Below are 19,978 nucleotides of genomic sequence, written 5' to 3'. Positions count from 1 at the left end.
GGCGAAAATTAATGAATTTAGTTTAAATTGCAACCTCGTGCACCCTATTCATCAGATTTAGCCCCCTCGGATTATTTTCTGTTTTATTTAAATATGCATTTAAAAAAATTATTATTATATAGATTTTTTATGTTTCAGCATTATATTTTACCCTGAACGAACACCAGCTGTTGAGGATTTTCACAATACGATGTCACGTGTATTTTGTGTAATTTTAGCATATATGAATATCACAAAACAAATTATTGTGTGTTGGGTTAATTATATTAAATGGTAAAATTTATAACTTTTTATTCACAACATCAATTGAGATTAGTTGAATATTATTTTCTTTAAATGTATGCTGGTAAAGTAACATTACTATTTAGTAACTCAGCTTTTTTAGAAGCACGATCTGAAAAAATCGATTTTTTTGAATATTTTCAAAGCTAGACCCTTAAGTTCCTTGAACTGATTTTTAAAAATTCAGACACTTTTTCATCTTTTCTCCTATATGAGATCTTAGTTTCTTTTATCCCATCACAATACACAATACAACCACAATATGTGGCAATCTTCAGTAGATTTGAATGAGAGCTGAAGCATGTCTAAATAGTACAAATTTGTCAACCTTTCTCTTCTATTTTTCCACCGCTTTATTTTAAATAGGAAATATACAATACGTAACAATCATTAAAAAGGTATGGAGTATCATCCCTTAAAAATGAAACGTAACTTCTATAGTCTGCTAATATGTAATTTCTTCTGTCACATAAAAAGTAAATTGAAGCAATTTTTAAAAAAACAATAAGATTATTAATGGTGGTATGACAAAAATTACCTGAAAAGTAAGAAGAATAAAACATTTTGAATTAATGAATTATGACGTTCAAATGGTCGATTTTCATACAAATTGTAGAATCACTTTTTGAAAGTTGCTACGTCTACTGTTTCAGTCCTAATTCTATTTTTATAGTTATTTTTTTTATTAACTAAGATGAAAACCATAGATGTTTCAATTTCAAGATGTCTGACACTTTTAAGTTATAGCTTGCAAAAGCATTGAAAAAAAACCGTTGACAATCATTATGTCTAGATATAGGTTGGCAACAAAGTAATTTCGGTTTTGTAATATAAAATAAAACACTTTATTTATCAAAGAATAGTTTTTAATCATATATTTTCCATTTCGGTCAATGATCTTTTGGCATCTTTCTTTGAGCTTCATGATTTTACGCTCATAAAATTTCTGGTCCTTATAAGCAAAATAATGAACCAGATACGATTGAAGGTCTTCGTCATTTGTGAAAGTTTAATCATTCAAAGAATTCTGCAAATTTCGAAATAATTGGTAATCAGATGGTGCCAGATCAGGGCTGTATGGAGTACAGTGGCATCACTTCCCAGCCAAGCTCTAATAGCTTCCCACGTGTTGCCAAAGATATGGGAGGCCTTGTATTATCATTGTTTCCTCCAGTATCATTAATTGTTGATAGTAAACTTCAGAATTGATCGGTTGGTTCCTTAGAAGCAGCTCGGAAAACACAACACATTTTTAATTCCACCAAACTGACAGCTTAAGCTTTTTTTGTCGTTTTTCATCTTTCGATGTAGTTTGTGCTGGTTCATCGTGATATCCCCATGATCGTTTTCGAACTATGTTACTGTACAGGACCGATTTTTCATCATCAGTGATGATTCTTCTCAAGAAAGGGTCGGTTTCTTTTCGTTTAAGGTGCATAACGCAAATGTTGATTCTTTGTATTAAACGAATTTCTTTCAGTTCGTGAGGTACCAAATATTAAGTTTCTTAACTAGCCCAAGACATTTTAAGTTAATTTCAATTGTTGTGTGCGATACATGTATCACTTTCGCAACCTTTTGAACAGTTATCATCAACTTATCATAAACTTCCCATTTGCTTTGAGAGCCGCAGCAACTTTATTTCCTTTACGAAAATAAAAAAGTGAGAGATGCCGAAAATGTTCGTTTCTGCACTCTGTTTGAAATTAACTCACAACTAATAGCTTTAATAAAAATCACGCTCTATTTATTTCTTAAGTTACGTCAATGTGACTAGTATCACATGACAAACGGCAAAGTACACTAGCATAAATTATTCGAAAAATAAAGTAAAGCTCTCTATCAGTAAAAAGCGAAAGTAAAAGCGAAGCCTTTATAATGATGTGCCACACATTGTATATTTAAATATAATCAGAGAACTAAAAGGGGGATGATAATGACATTTAAGGTCTAGAAATTTGAAAAAATCGATTTTTTTTATACATGATCCTAATGGGGATCCCACATCATAGTTAATTGACTCCAAGAGTTCTTTACACACTTGAAGTTGCATTAACATATCAAATTACGTACTTTTTTTATATCGATTTGATTGTAACGACCATACATATAATTATTTATAGCCTTTTGCACAATAGAATTTTAGTATTTAAAAGCGTTCTGTAAACAGATACAGGGTTTTTAATAGTCTGGCATTCGTCGAGTATGGTCGTCGGGTTATTGAAACCAGGTTTAACTAATTATTTTATTTTATTGTTTAATAAATAGTTTATTCCAACGTAGTTTTAATGTTTTAATACAAAGAATATGATCAACCATCATTGGTTAGCCCGAAGATACATTAGAAGCAGAGTCAGAAAATGTTTGAGAAAACTATAGTTGGAATATACGGAAGGTTTCTTAGAAGATTGCGACAACTACCGGGGACTTACAGTGCTGTGTACAATATCCAGAATTTATGGAAAAATGATAAAAAATAAAATCGAACAGGAATATTGCAACATGGAGGCAGAAGAACAGGCAGGCTTCAGAGCGACTATTGATCATTTATTTCATCATTCCACCTTTTGTATGTTGACCTTAAAAAAGCATATGACAGCGTACCGCAAACAAAACTATGGGATGCCTTGGAAAGAACAAATATAAATGCGGCCCTAATAAAAGCAGTACAAAAGCTTTATAAAAACAGTAAATCACAAGTAAAAATAGGAAACAAGGTCTCAAAAGGATTCTCCATCAATAAGGGGTTGAAACAAGGATGCTGTCTGTCACCCACACTCTTCAAGATATACCTGGAACACGCACTAGCACACTGGAAAAGGAAATGTAAGAACATGCTCATTCCACTAATCGATTCCACACTATATACCCTGTGTTTTGCAGATGACCAAATAATCTTGGCACAGGACTACGAAGACTTAGAATATATGACAAGAAAGCTAGTAGAGGAATACAGGAAATGGGGTCTAGAAGTAAATTTTAGTAAAACGGAATATATGTGGATTGGAGGAGAACAACAAAATTTAATACTTGAAGAAACACAACAAAAAATAAGTCATTGTACAAAATACAAATACCTAGGCATGATCATCACTAATGATGGAAAATTAGATGTAGCAATAGCACAAAGAAATAACCAAGGAAGACAAGCAATAAGACAACTAAATAGTATATTGTGGGACAAACAAATATCCAAGGAAAACAAACATCGAATATACAATAGCATAATAAAAAGTATAATAACATATAGTAGCGAAGTCTGGCCTCTAAAAGAAAAAACAGTCAAAATGCTTGAAGCCACAGAAATGGATTATTGGAGACGCGCGGTAGGAATATCAAGACTGGAAAAAATAAGAAACGACAAAATCAGGGAGATCATGAAGGTGCAACACACGATTACGGAAGACATTAGGGTGAATCAGTTAAGATGGTACGGACATGTCCAAAGAATGCCTGAAGACCGCATACCCAAACAAATTTTAAATTGGACACCACAAGGAAGAAGAAAGAGAGGAAGACCAAGATTAAGTTGGAGAGAAGGTATCGAGAAGGATATTCGAGAGAGAGGATTGGAAGAAGATCTTTGGGAAGATCGAGAAAAATGGAAACTGGGAATCGGAAGACGGCGAAGAACGTTTTAACCCGATTAATATATATATATATATATATATATATATATATATATATATATATATATATTCTTAGAAGATGTCAAAAAAGAGTATCAGTCTTTATAATTGGAAATAAAACTGTAGTTATCAATACATTTCTATTACAGAAGTTGTTGGAATCAATTGCTGACATCAATGTTTCCAACATTTCGTCTTAGTATATCCTAGGAAAATAACCAATTAAAATCAGAAGTTGTGAAACATTGAAATTACAACTGACGCACACCAATCAATGAATTTCCTCAATTGTAAAGTGTAAATTGACTCACCTTCTAATGGAAGCCATTAGGATCTGTTAATCATCTGGTTGGGTGATTCTTAGGTATCTAATTCAAGGATTATTGTATTTATTAAGATTTATGGTCCACGATTCTAAAATGCGGACACACATAATAGTTAATTGACTCCAAGTGTTCTTTAAACCCTTGAAGTTCCATTAAAGTATCAAATTACATACTTCATTTTATATCCATGTGACTCTAACGACCATACATATAATTATTTATAGCCTTTTGTAGAATAGCTTTTTAATATTAAAAAGGGTCGAGTATGGTCTTAGGATTATTGAAACCAAAATACATTACAGAACATTTTGCAATGAAAACAAACCTTGTACTTACCCCAAAATCTGTAATAGCCAAAGTGTGTTTTTTTCCACAACTGACACTTAAAACTTTGACTTTTAATTCAGAAAGCGTTTGCACAAGCCTTGCAGGGCTACTCTGGGTTAATAACGGTCCCAAACCGAGGCAACCAGAATTAGATACTCCCATAGTATAAACATTATTGTTTCGAACAATGGCAGCATGTTCAAAACCGCAGCTAAGAGGATGTAAATTGGGAAGCTTTTTAATAGGAATGATTGGCGAAGGAAGTTCAGGCGGTTCTATTGTATCCAACAACGATAAATCAAAACTACAACAAAGAAAATAAAATTAGCATAAAAAATGCAATCAAACGACTGATAGCTTTATACACTAGTTGTTTATTGTGTGGACTTACCCTGTATTTTCAGTCTTCCGAATTAAATGAATAATTACAACAAGGAATGTATCTATAAGATCTTTTATGGTCACTAACGTTTTATCAGTATTTTCAAAATCGACCGAATCAATCGTAGAATCGAGACTAGAGGAATATTTGGTAGTATGGAACAACCTACTGACTAGAGGAATGGCACATGGTTGACTAGGATCAAGTTGTACCGTAAGACGACGTAAAATATCCAAAGGAAATGTTTCTATATTCAACCTAGAAAAAATAATTAATGAATCAAATTTCATTCAGAATTTTATCATATTTCAATTACTCACCTAATGAATTGAAATATATATTGAGAGCACTGTCCAAAAATTAATATACTCTGAGTCAGACATGGTTCTGAGAGAGCATAAAGGAAGTCTTTTTCTGTTGGTTTGGGAGCTCTAGTACTTTGTAAAATTTGTCCCAGAGCTGATACAACTTCAGGTTGTAGCCCTCTCGACTTTGCTAACAATGTAACTATGTTCCAATGTCCAGCTTGACAAGCAACATTTACGGCCAATACCTGATCATAATATTCTTCAAATGATAGAAAATTCCTGGAAGAAACAATCCATACAAACAAATACATTACAATAAAGAGATAAAATTTTTATTAATCACATATGATTGTAGACTGTTATTGTTATATTTAGTGAGTGGAAGAGATAAAGACAGTTCTCTGGTCTGTTCTTCACCAATGTTCTCAATTGTCTTGATCAGTCCATCTGATATGGGGACTGCCTGTTTCTCTACTGCTGTATATTTTGACATTAATGATTCTCTTAGGCATTCGCTTATCCTCCATTCTCTGAATGTGGCCAAACAATCTCAACCTCTTTCATTGCTTAGTATTTTATCGATTTCTCATTTATAATACATCCTCTCCCCTTTCAGGAAAATATTTGGGTCTCGTGTTATACCAAATATCTGCTCGACTAATATCATTTTCCACCAATGAAATTGTGTTCTTTTTTTTCATTTACGCATGTTAGGGAGGTGATTTTACGTTCCCTATTTTCATCATCCACATTTTCAATAAGACACAGATATCTATAGACAAATGAGTCTTTTGCCACCTTAGAACTCAACAACTACAAATTTATCCTTTTTAAAGTTTCCCACATTAACTGGTTCAAGCAGCTCAAATTCTTCTGCTTCTATATCCCCTGAACGACTTGATTCAGCACAAAGCACGTCTTCAAGTGCTGAAACGTAACGAGTGCGAAATATTGGATGACATTATTCCACTTGAGCTCCGCAATATCATTCTGGAGTGCTAAGATTACCCCACTTTTTTCAGATACCGGCGATGATACTAGCCCCGCAGATCGTGTCTTTTGGAGGCTTTACAGATACTTTCGGGAATACTTTCGGCTATGTTAAAAGCATCTAAAACTGATCCCAATGGGTGTATCGCATTTTCTTCAAATTCAATAAAAGGTTCTGGGCGAACAGTTATAGCAGAAGGCAACAAATCTTCATCTTTAAGGGGGAAGTTGGGATTTAATGGGAATATTCTCGTACTTTTGAAGCCACTCAAGATGTTTGTGGACTTCAAAGCTATTGGAAAAGCTTTTCCAATGAAGGAAGAGAGGTCATAAATAGTGGATGCTCTGCTATCCATTCTTTTGAAGTCTTATCACGAGCATTCTTCAATGAATAATACACGCTGACATGAAGGGGTTGTAGCCTATGGCCACAAAAGGGTGTATCGTTTACGTAATAATTTTGTTTAGCAAAGATTAATCATTTGATTGGAATGTTAGTAGTCATTCACCCAGATGGATTTGCTTGTTGTTCGTGTCGTGTCATAATAAAATTATTATTATAATAATTGGTTTATTAAAGTTATATACTGCCATTTCCTTAACCTATTAATGCCTAAGGGGTTGTTAACGATCCAATAAAGAAAAATAAAACTGATTATTGCCAAAGTATCTAGATGGAGACACAAACTTATTTTTTGAGTTAGAAATACATGCGTCAGATTATAATCATTACCACCTGACTCTTGCAGGTACACACAGTTGAATATGATCAAACATAAATATAAAGCAATGTCTCCAAATTATTATTGGTGAGTAGTCTTGCTTTTAATATTTTCTTAATATATTTATATTCAGATCTTTATTATGGATTATTGTAAATATTTATCCACATTTTCGTTAACGACCCCTTGGTCACCTACATTAATATTTTACTGTTTTTATTGTTTTTTAGGAAAAAATCCGTTGGTGAACCAGAAGGCATATATAGATAATAATGGCGAAAATACAGACTTAGACTCAGTAATCGAAGAAGATACTGATTCAAATCATTTGAGTAGCCGGCAACTCAAAGCAGAAGGACGGCTTATGCACAGTAGAGAGAATAAGTGTATTTTATTCAAAATCGTGGACAATATAGAGAAATATCAAACTTGCTTGAAATTTTGAGCGAAACAAAGAAATTAGATCCAATAATAATAATCAATCAAGTAGTAAACACGTTCAACGTATTAGAAAAAAGCCTAAGATGTTTCAATGGGATTAAGGTGACTTAAATACCTCGATTCCAGGAGGCTCTTGAAGTGGTACCATGGTACCATCTTTAATGTTGTGTGAAGATAGTAAAGGACTTCGTTAAATATACTGTTACGTCCGCAATCCAAAAAAATATTCCCAGATTTGAACTCTCAAGCAGAGCGATGTATGTGTTTATAGGAATTCTTTTGGTTAGTGGTTATGTTCCCTTACCACACAGAAGAATGTTTTGGTAAGAAGCTGAAGATGTGCATAATGCTTTGGTGTCATAGTCAATGAGGCGTAATCGATTTGAGAAAATATGCAGGTTTTTTCATGCGGCAGATAACACCCCTTTAGATCAAGGGGACAAAATGGCTAAACTTCGACTAATTATTGATGTTTTAAGTAAGAAATTATTGCAATATGCACATTTACAGCCAAACCTATCCATAGATGAATTTATGATTTCCTATTAGCAACAAAAACGGCAGGAAAATAGAACTATTAAATATAAATTGAACAATTAAAAAATAATGAGAGGAGAAAAAGGGGAACTATGGATAGAGCGGTAGATAAGAACATTGGTGTTATAGGCATAAGATGGAAAGACAATAATGTCGTAACTGAATTGTTGAATAAGTACGGTGTAGAACCCATGCCAATCTGCCAAAGATTTTCAGTGAAAGACAAAATGAAAGTAGATGTGCAGCAACCTCATGCAATCAAAAGGTACTACACATATATGGGAGGTGTAGACCAAATGGATACCAATATATCCAATTACAGGATTGCCATGAGAGGCAAAAAATGGTACACACCAATATTGTATTGGATGATCGACTTGTGCGTAGCTAATGACAGTCATTGGCACGCGCTTATGGATACGACAAAGACATTCTCCATTTTAGAAGAGAGATTACGCATTACATTTTAAAAAAATATGGAACTAGTCGAAAATGCCTGGACCCAAGAGAGCTTCTGTATATCATACCTCTTCAAAAGGACGATATCTAATGGTCTGTCAACAAACAAGACGGAGATGCTATCTTTGTAAAAATAAAACCACTATAGCATGCCAGAGTTGTCAAATTCCTCTAAATGACAAGTGTTTTGATGAATTCCATAACATATCAAAATTTTAATAGTGCATTTCTTCTATTTTGTTGAATAAAAAACCCAAGGGGTCACTAGCGACCCACTCTCAAAATCAAAAACTAAAACTTACAAAATTTTATGATAATTTTTATGGCATATTTTAGGTAATCTTTAACAAAAAACACTTATTTTAATCATCTCAGGAAGAGTTCATAATTCAGGGTATTAATGGGTTAAAGTTCTTTCAATTGTGAATGAAAATGGAATCAAAACAATAATAGGAAGGTTGTGTCTCATATTTGATACTAAAGTTCTACTTACATAAAATCTTTGCTATTGGATATTCTCTGATGTCCACCATATCTTAAAATCAATTCAGTGTATGCCATCACAGCCAAATTTCCAATATGTATTTTTGTAGCAACGGACATATCTACTTTACTAGCACTCAAACACAAATGCACAAATTTGAGTAACGTTCGACAATCTGCAGATATAGCCAATTTCAGCACCCTCTTCAAAAGATGCACTTTTGCTTGCTTATAAAGAATAATGCCCGAATGATAGGAACCACGTGAAATTAAAAGATCGCCGCAACATTCTAAAAGTTGTTGAATATTTAAACCGAAGATACGAGACAGCTGTTCAGCTTTCTCCAAGTCATTTTCTTCTGTTATGTAATCCACAAACTTCTTAATCGGTGAACAACTGAAAAGGAACAAGCTGTAATTGGGAAACATATTCTGAAATAAGTTGAGAATTAATGACTTACCAAACGCCTATTTTATAAACACAGGAATCAGTAATAATAATACAAGTGTCAATTTTCGGTTTTTCTATAATCAAATCATCGACAGTTTTTGGCAACTCATAAGTTTTGTCTTTCCTGTTATCATCCCTTTTTTTTAAACGGGAAAAAGATAAATCAGATGATTTAAACAGTTTGAGTATTTTACCATTTTCAATATAGAATTGCGCTATTAATGCGTCGCTGTTAAATTCCTGAAAGAAAAAATATAATTCAGTGCTATAATAGTATGGGTTCTATCGAGATGTCCTCGATCGCCATGGGGACCTATTGGATTTTAAAATTCACATGATAGGGAGAATAAAAGGTTCTATAATATTTCCTCCTTTCCACATTGACAGCTCATACAAATTTTCCAAAATGCAAACTTGCATCTAGAGGTTATCATCTATGATATATCCAATTTCTATACGTATTATACACCATACTTTTCTGACGACCTTCAGGAAATAGGTACTTTATATTTCATCTTATCATTTTGGGCGATGAGCGAATCTTCTTGAAGATTTTCAACAAACCAATCTTTATTAATAGGAAATCCTCGTTCAAGAGATGAATTACCATGAAAACATGTAAAAATAATTTTTATGTATTTGGTCAATTGTTTAAAATCATCTGGCGTATCTATAATATTATCTAACCACAAACAATTTAGTTTTTTATCATCTGACTTAAAATAATTTAGGATTTCATCTTGAAAGAATGATCTTAAATTTTGTGCGACATTTGGATCTAAGCAAGAAATTCCTTTCACTAATTTGAAGTTTACTGGAGATCGTTCAAGTAAATTCCGAAACATACAACAGATGGTACTAAATAGTACAACAAAAAGTACGCTAGATGGTATGACAATCGCATACGCGCCAATTTTTCAATCTCATTCTAAGGAAACGATAAATTCTAGTAGTTGAATAATTTTAAATAATCCTAATTGAAAATTTTTTTCAGATTTTTAGAGAAATTTCTTGACTTCTCCCTGACTTTTCCAGTAAATTGAAAATTCTCTGATGTTCCAGGTTTTCCAGCTTTGTGGCCACCATGATCTTATCCTCTATAGACCAGGGCCTATAATATAATTTTTGAAACAAAAAAATAATAGTAGGATTAAACCTATTGGAAAAGGAAGAAAATATGATAAAAATGGAAGGAAAAATAATTTATGGCTGATCTGAGGTTGGAAAAGTGAAGGGGGTGAGTTTTTAAGGGTTTATCTCGTCTTATGGAAAAAAGTCAAAACGCAATGTTGTAGGTAATAAAAAGATCCACAACTTTTGTATTCACGTAACCTAAAATTCATGTGAAAAATTGAAATAACCAAGTTTCTAGTTTTTCATTTTTATGTCTTAAATACACTGTAATTTGTTTGAATTGAAATATTTATTTTTTCAAATCAAATATAATTAGTTTATTTGGACCAATAAAAATATAAGAGATGAAAATAAAAAACCAGAAGATTAATTAGTTCATCTTTTTTCACAGAATTTGAGGTTATGTGGCAAAAATGTGAATGCAAAAGTTGTAAATCTTTTTATCATCTACAACTTCGCAATTTGCCGGAAATGAGATGAACCGTTTTTTACCTTTAAAAACTCACTCCCTTCATATCGGCCGTAAATGATTTTTCCTTTCGTTTTTGTGATATTCTTCCCCTTTTCCAATCGGTTTCATCCTACTATTATTTTTTCATTTTTAACCTTTTCACTGCTAGTATTATTTTATCGATAACTTCTGAAATTCATTATAATACGTTTGTAGGTCTATTTTAGTCGGTTGTAGCAGGCAAATGTTGAAAATCTCGCGTCCGACTTTAAGGGCGGTCCGCAGTCACGCAACATTCATCTATATCTACTAAAATGGGGAAATCCGGGGAAGCTTCACTGGCCCGACTATAGGAAGGCGTCACAGTTAAAAGGTTAAAGGCTTCTACTCTGGTCTACACAACGTTCTGCCCTATTCCACAGGGCAAATATATCTATCTTATGTTTATTAGTTGAAGCATTTTAAATGAAAGATTAATATCAAAATATAATATATAAAACAATTAGGAATTTAATATCTAAGAAAGTCATTAAAATTAGAAAATAAAAAAAATGGAAGAAAACTTACAGTTTCTCCTTCCAAACGACATTCTGATAGGTGAGAACTCAATATCGATACCATTTTTAATTCCTCATTCACCGTATATATCAATCGATCTGTTAACAATATGGTAGAGGTTTTTTGTGGTAATTTGTGAACATAAAGAGGAGCAGATTCTACATCTAAAGTATGTACCTGAAATATGAGCAAACACACATACAAATTTATCTATCATTAAATAAATGTAATACTAAATTACTGTCGGTATTTTTATTTTAAAAGTACAATAAAAAGATATGAAAAATAAAATTATTTATACTCACAGTTAACAAACATGTAGGTTTATAAAAAGCTGTAAATAAATTTCGTTTCCTGGCATACTGAGGTGCGAAATGAGTGTCACACAAATGGGGTAGTAGCTCTGGTACTGACTGACTTGAAGTAACAGATTCGGTATTTGATGATTCACTGGCAGTATCGCTATTACTGTCTCTACGTACACCTCTTGCTTCTGTAAGACGCTGTTTCAATGAAGCTAATTTGTCAACTCCCAGTTGTTTAAGGCTGTAGAGACGAGAGCGTGTGGAATCTTCAGTCTAAATATAAGAAATAAAATTATATGATTTCGGTTAATCGCGCATGGGACTGGCAGTACCATTCCAATTTATATTAGTAATTACATCTAGAGCATTATGTGATATGGACAAACTGACTTTCTATGAACCATATTTGAGATTCATAAATGGGGTTAGTTTTATTAATTTACAAATCCGAAAAGAATGTTTGTTTCGAGACTAATGTCTCATTTCTGTTCTGTACGTTATTCAAGCATTTCGGTGTGTTTTCGATTTTGCGAGGTTGGTTTATGCCATAAACAGTACAAGTGTGTATAGAAGACGTTATAGACTTGATTGCCCTAATGATATGGATAAAATAAATCGATTGGCTTTTGAAGAAATTAATGTAAACATTCTGTTGTCTGCGCGTAATTTAGAAGAAACTGATTATAAGGAAACTAAAGCTAACGTCGAAATTATGCCTTTCAAATCTGATACTGAGTACGATGGCGATGATAAAGATGAAGAAATTGAAGACGAAGAAGATAATAATTATTGTTTGGGTAAGTAAATGTTTTACCCTAGTCAATTGTTTTTTGAAAAAAATAATCTGTAGCTAAAGACGGCACCCAATGAAGAAGAGCGCCTTGGAGACAAACGTAGTCGTGACCACACAATATTTTAATCGAATTGTAAGGAATAGTTAATTATGTAGTCAGATGAAATTACAAGAAATTACTTATTACAGGGAAAAAATATATTGGGAACAACAAAGTAAAAATTGACGATAAAGTGATTGTAAAGAGATATGAGCAAGAACATGAAGCGAGGAAGATGAGTTCATGCACAGAAGTAAAGAAAAAAAGAATATCTTTAAATAATTTGGGCCCCTTCTACTACTATCACTGGCAATACGGCCCTCAAAGAGCCTTAGCCTCGTCCACCATATTCCTCCAGTCATCATGGTCCAACACAGCTCCCGAAGATTCTTTTCAACATCATCCAGCTATTGTTTCCGCAGTCGCTGGCCCTCGGGCTTCTGCCGGAACACTAGCCATCTGAGTCTTACCCTCTGGACTTCTATCACCAGACTGAGGTCTTTATAGAGCTGGTCCCTATATTCGGCGTAAGATCTTTCACTCCCAAGTGTACATGACAACCGGGCGGAGAATTGTGCGATAGATCGATTTTGACCTCTTCTATAGATATAATTAAGTCTATAAAACAACTGAAAAGAAGCATGTTAAAACGTTAACATAGGAAACCAAAAAAACTACGAGATCGGAGACATATAACTATCATTTAAGTCCTGTTTATGAGTGGCTAGATATTCTAGTGAAAGTTCTCTTTCATTATTGTAGGAGTTCTTCCAAACTTTACTCGGAGCCACTTTGGGATTCGAAAGATTCGAGAAATTATGCAAAATCAATGGGGATTGTTAACCACATAATAGAAGTGTTTGAAGAAAAAAATCTTTAAACCGAAAAAAGTCCAATGTGACACGTGTTATGCATACAAAACAGGAAAAATTTCACAAGACATTTATAAAAAGCATGTCATCGAGAAAGATGTAGCCCGGAAGGAAAAAGATAATGACAAAAAAGGGCAGTAGCTTACCAGCTGATGTCGAGTCTGTTAAATTGATCCCATTGACAAAGTTTAATGCCATGTATAACAAAATAAAGCTGTGATCTCACAACTCTACTTTATACAGCTTAGTTAACAAGCATTGCACATGCTTTTTGTTCAACGAGATCGAAGGAGATCTATCCGCCAACACATTTACCTCACGTTCAACAAATTATATGAAACAAAATTGTTTGACTCCACGCTTGCCAATTAGAATATATACTGATGGTTGTACAAAACAAAATTTAATCCAATTCATGGCATATGCCCTGCTTCACTTTGCTGTCCAAAATGACTTTGGAAATAACTCAAAAATATCTAATCAAAGACACACACACAAATGAAGGAGTTCATACCTTATGACTATGTCAAGTACACAAGAGAAGCTCGACAAAATCCTTTCTCTTATGATGGTATGTACCTCAACCATGAATTTTTATCAACTTCTCCAACATAAGTTACTATGGATCCATTTGACCAGGAAAAAAGTCAGATGTTCACTGTTTTAAGTATTGCCCTGAAGGGAAAATTATAAAGATTTCCCCCAACGACCCAAAAACGTTCCATAAAATCTGCAGCTGTTCAAGAAAAAAATTCCCTTATCTCTTAGCTAGTGAAAACATTTACATGCGTTAAAGTTTGTTATTCCTGCAGACTACCATGATTTTTACAAATCTCTGCCCTATGAAAAGTAGTAACTTATTTATTAATAAATGTCGTATTTTCAATATTATAACAAATGTTTTTATTGATAGTTCAAAGAGAATGCTTTCCAAAACTAGGCTAGTTTTCTTTCTTAAAATTCCCCTAATATTATGTGTCTCACATAAAAATGCAGGCAAACCTCACATATCTCATAAAAATTGGTATAAATTTTGAGAAAATATTTTAAAGAAAAAGTAGCATTATGCATTTGGAAAATTCTTTTTTTGTTAGTTATAGTGTTTTTTAATGAATTTTTGTTTCAATATTAGAAAAAAATTTACGGTTTTTTCTCTTTCTTGAAAAATAGCAAATAGGTGTTGTTAGAACTTAGCCATTCTAATCTTGTTAATTAAAATATCTGTAAACTGTTAATTTTAGATAAAATTAAATATTCTATTTCCTGTTCCCTAAAATGCGTTTTTAGCTAAGTGCTTGTATTTTGTACCTTAAATTATATAAAATGCATTTTAAGTATTTATTTTTGGATTTGGGACTGCCAGTCTCAGCGAGACTAACAACAGAGGGTTAAATATAACCAATAAAGAAAAATATAGATATATATATAAGCATTGGGAATTATTTTGCCCCCAAACAAATATTTTTTAATTTTTGTATTTAATTACTTGTGTATGTGCCTCTGGAGGCCATAAGTACCCTGTTGAACGCTGTTCTAATATCAACCTCCATTGTTGGCCACTAACACCATTAATCTGAAATAAAAAGTGTAGTAAATATTCATTTCAATATCTTGAAAAACAGTAATAGAATTTTTTATGTTTTACATGTATACATATGAACTATTTGATACTAAGTGGTGTATATGTAGAGATTATTAGTCAAATAAATTTTCATAGTGAAAATAACTGAATAATTTTTTATTTATATAATATACCAACCAGTAAACATATAGTTTCAGAGTTATTTTCATGGCAAATATTTAGTGCCTCCACAGCTTCTGAAATATTACAACTACCCAAACACCTTCCATCGGTTAAGCTTATAAGCACTATAGTTCCATTTTCAAACCCTACTAGTGCATTTTGATTCCAATCTAGTGTCTGCCACCATATCACACTAGTTGGTTTGGAATCTGGAATTTGAACTGGTCTAGGAAAATATGTCAGGTCATTTAAAGACCATTTGCAATCAATTTTCTGCTTTTTGTCAACTAGGCCCAGAGCTGGAATAATGTAGAATGAACAATCCAGAGCTAAAAAAAATAGTAATTTGTTGAAAAATATATTTCACCAAAATTAAGAAGTTTTGTATGTTTCACACATTTCATATAATTGGCCACCTCAAATAATGAATCATTATTAGGCTAAAAATTTATTTATACATTGTGAAAATAACTTTTTAAATAATATCGCACTCCTATTTCAATAGTGTCATAAGATCATAAATTCTAATTTTACAGGAAAGCCAAAACAAAAACCATTATAAATGAAATGTTTTCTGCGTCAGTTAATTCAGTACTTAGGTGTACCAAATTTGGTGCACATAAGTTTGAAGCTATCTTTAGTGATTAGTGATGTAAAATATAACTTTAATTGTATTTGAGTATAATGTGAAAAAATAAGAAAACAAAAGTGTTGTTCAAACTTGAGTAAATCTTCATTTAATGTAAGAAAGAAGAACAACAAAAAACAAAATGTGGGGCAAAATGGAAGGAGGATTTTAATTAATTTCTTAACAAAAGATAATAAGTCTTTCTCTTCGTTTGCGTCAATTTTTGGCTTAGTTGTGTAGGCTTGGATCAGAACAAAATTAGGATAATATTTTCTTCACTTATTTCTTATAAGCACCTCTTGGAAATCTTCACTGTCATAAGAGGTTTTCACGTGAAAGAAGAAGGGTTCTTCCTTCTCATACCTTACGACTTTTATATTTGAAGATAAAGCTTGTATTCCATTTATGTCTCTGTTGTTGTAAATCTGCAATCTGAAGATTCTTTATATTATAAAAATCAGTGTGGCTTATGGCACTACAGCTTAAAGTATACATTGAATGGAAAATGTCAATTTTAAATTTTTTTGTCATATGGCACTATTAAATTAGGAGTGCGATATAATCATTATGAGGCTAAACATATATAACAAATATATAATAGAGTATTGATCACAGTTTACACTATAATTTAAACTAATATGTTTATATAATTATAACATAAACACCAATAAGTTTAGGAAAAATTGGCATTTGTCTATTATTTACCTAATAAACAATGAAATGAGAACATAATCGTATGCATATAATTTTACTTACAAACTACTAATAACCAAGTCGCTGATGGATCAAAACAAATAGCTTCAATTTGTTTAAAAGTATCATTAAACCAAGGGATTCTTCTCAACACAGGTGCCAATTCCCCATAAATATAATATAGCACAATATCTCCTTCACTGCAATCAATCGATTATTTTCAAAGTACTGATAAATTTATTTCCAACAAAACTTTACCTGGTTAATAATGCTAATATTTGTTTCACCCCATTTTCACATCTAGCACACAATTTAATATTTATATTTTCTAGAAGGGGTGTGATTTCAAAAATATCGTGTGCCGAATTGAGAGACATGCTATAATCTATTATACTGCTGGAGTATCATGTTATTATTTTATTTACAATTGTTTATTTTACACTTTAAACATTCTTATTTTGACATTAATGGTCATGAAAATAATGACAATGTAAATGTCATGCGGCCATAGAGCTAGATATATACTTCTATGAATACAATCCACAAAAATAAAATATATTTCTATATTATTTCAATATACCGTGTGGAGTTTATAAAATGGAATATTGTGACTTTAAATATTTATATCAATATCAATTTTATGATTTTTGGATTTACATTGTATTTAAAGAATTATAAAATAAACCATAAAAATAAATGAAACTGACATGTCATCAATGTCGACATCATAAATAAAAAAATTGAATGTTTGTATGAAAATTTCCAATTTTTGTCTTCGTTTTTTATTTCCAAATTGTAACAAGAATAATTGTGTCAAAATATACTACTACTGTTCTCCTATCCAATACAAATAACTGTATACATTTCAATAACGTAGCTGTAATTTATACTTTAGCCTTTCACTAATAGAGGTCGTGGTATACACTCAATCTAATATTTATATACCGGGTGAAATGTATTTAAGTTTAATAAACAAATTTGATAGATGGATGACTGGTATAAAACATATGAATTTATAAAATGTCACTAGAAATATTATTTGTCACAATTTTCTACGTATTTACATTTTTCTATACCGATTATCTAATAAACTTCCCATTTTTGCATAAGTCATACAAATAATTTATATATAATGTATCCACATTCCTACAGGACCAAACACACTGAAACCAAAACTACCAATGGTTCTTACGGCGCTTACTTTTTGGCTCAAAAAAGTGTAAAAATAAGAATTCCGCCAGCGTTGTTGAAAATAATTCAATATATTGATGTAAATCGAAAACAGTTTATAAATGACTTGGACCAGGCTGTAAGAATTCGGTAAGTGATATCTAAAGCTAGCAATAATATGTAAGACCCATATTAAACGAGACAGCCAAGATGCGCAACCCGTTTCTGGGCATTTCTTCATATAGAGCTTACTACACGAAAGCAGCCAGTCGCTCAGCCACGTTTTCTCTGCCGACTGGTTGCTCAGTTCGATAAAAGCACCAGCAACCAAAGGCTGTTTGCGTCTGGTTGCGCTCATGTATAGCATATGGATCTCATGGGCTGCCAATTGGTCTTCGCCACACAGTAATTCTCTCAGTTAAAAATAATAACTTGGGGAGTAAGTATCGCTACGCTGTTAATCATGGTTTCTGGTGTTTTGGATTACGTGTACAAGTAATCTGAAAATATCATATTTTAATAAAGACTAAAAGAAGTTGAAACGTCAAATTTTCATCTGTCTTTCAAATATTATGGAAAAAACTAATTTTGAATCGGAAGAGACCTAAAATCAAGAACATTTAGAAGCATAAAAAAATGTTATTATATATTCACTTTCCTACCTTGTAAAGAAAACTGCTAGCAGGACCTAAATAAATTTTAACTTAAATGCTGACTTCTCTTCTGATGTGATACATTTTCTCATTTGAGTATCTATTATTAGGTCTAATAGGTGGAAAAAACTTGGTTTTAGACATGTGGAAGTAATTAAAAAACTTATTGTCATCTGCACATAGTTTATGATTCATGCATTCTCCTCTTTTTTTCGTCTCCTTGTTTTTACGAGTAGCGACAAGTGAAGCAAATATAACTCTCTCATCCGGACCATCATATTCATCAAACTTGGTCAAAGTTGTTGATTTTCTGGCTGCTCTATTGTTCCTCTATTCGACAGCCTTCGAAGACTGGTTGCGCAACTTGGCTGCCTCGTCTAATAAGGATCTAAGACTCGGACTCGGTATATTAGAATGCCTAATAGCTTATCGGAATATTTATCAAATAATCATTTTATTAATATATAATAACGTATTGTTTACCAGATCTGTTACTACCAAAATTAAATATATAGAAGATTGCAAGAATATGACGAAATTTTTAGAAGATTGGATGAGAAAATTACAATTGAGATACGAATGTTTCAACATCGGGTTTTATGACATCGGTGATAGAAAAGTACCAATACCTCCAATTATTTTGGCTTCTCTAGGAGACGATCCAAATAAATATACGGTAAGAATTGTTTCTGTATAATATCAGTTTCCGAATTAGTGATTAGAGCACGGGAACTACTGTTTCGAAAGTTATAGAAGTGAAGAAGAAGTTGGATTATGAAGAAAAAATACTGTTATAATATGATATACGTGCTAAAGAGCATTTGTATTAAACTCTTAAGCAATATATACAAGGGTCAATCAAATATAAGCGAGCTTTTGGTATTATACAAAATCTATTTCATTCCTATATACTATTTTTGTATTAAATCCCCTTCTTTTATTATAAATTTTTCCAAACGTTATGGTAATTTTTTCTGCCAGTTGCGCTCAAATGCTTCCACATTATTGTTGAGTTCAAATGACTTGCCTCCAAGTATTTCTTTGATAAGTTTAAACATGTTAAAATCACATAGCGATACGACCGGACTGTGAGTTGTAAGATAAAATTGTCTCCAGTTCAGTTCACACCAAATTCTCTTGCGTTGCATCCACTTTGAGCGGCCTGGTGCTGTTCTGGAGAAACAACACCCCTTTTTTGTCGATTCTGAAGCTAACTTTATCCAAGAGACCGTAGTAGTAGGTAGGCTGCTTGATTTTGAGACTTCCGTGTAAGAAATCTACCAGTAAAACACCCTTCTAATCTTGAAAAACTATACTCAATGCTTCTCCCACGATCACACGAGTTCTGTTTCTCCATTTCATACTTGCACGTTTTGATTCGGGGGTATAATGATGTGTGTTTCATACCAGCAACAAAACTTACCATTTTTCTTCAAAACGAGCTCGAAGCAATACGTACTCCTGGGGTTTTTTGATCATCATTTAGCAACATTAGAACCCAACGTGCTGAGATTTTTCTGAAGCCAAACTGATTTTTGAGGATAGGTCACTTCCATAACTGACATAAGTTGTTTCAAAATTTACAGTATTGTGGAGCGTT

At 32.5% G+C, this 19,978-nt stretch overlaps 1 protein-coding gene across 1 annotated transcript in view; it reads right to left on the bottom strand.

Moving 5' to 3' along the window:
• The window catches only part of LOC130444311 (uncharacterized), a 41,894-nt gene extending 24,855 nt beyond the window's left edge, over window positions 1–17,039 (bottom strand). Inside the window, exons 1-11 of the mRNA XM_056779389.1 lie at window positions 16,814–17,039; window positions 16,619–16,755; window positions 15,250–15,563; window positions 14,977–15,063; window positions 11,786–12,058; window positions 11,490–11,657; window positions 9,348–9,577; window positions 8,897–9,283; window positions 5,267–5,533; window positions 4,956–5,204; window positions 4,574–4,868 (exon numbers count right to left, since the gene is read on the bottom strand). Of these exons, the coding sequence (XP_056635367.1) occupies window positions 4,574–4,868; window positions 4,956–5,204; window positions 5,267–5,533; window positions 8,897–9,283; window positions 9,348–9,577; window positions 11,490–11,657; window positions 11,786–12,058; window positions 14,977–15,063; window positions 15,250–15,563; window positions 16,619–16,755; window positions 16,814–16,932 (2,526 nt within the window). The 5' untranslated portion in view covers window positions 16,933–17,039. The remainder of the gene's footprint in view (window positions 1–4,573; window positions 4,869–4,955; window positions 5,205–5,266; window positions 5,534–8,896; window positions 9,284–9,347; window positions 9,578–11,489; window positions 11,658–11,785; window positions 12,059–14,976; window positions 15,064–15,249; window positions 15,564–16,618; window positions 16,756–16,813) is intronic.
• Between the last annotated feature and the right edge of the window lie 2,939 nt (window positions 17,040–19,978).

The sequence above is a fragment of the Diorhabda sublineata genome, chromosome 5, assembly GCF_026230105.1.
Source record: "Diorhabda sublineata isolate icDioSubl1.1 chromosome 5, icDioSubl1.1, whole genome shotgun sequence".
Classification (NCBI taxonomy): domain Eukaryota; kingdom Metazoa; phylum Arthropoda; class Insecta; order Coleoptera; family Chrysomelidae; genus Diorhabda; species Diorhabda sublineata.
The sequence above is the reverse complement of the archived record's forward strand: the minus strand, read 5'-3'. Positions and strand labels throughout refer to the sequence as shown.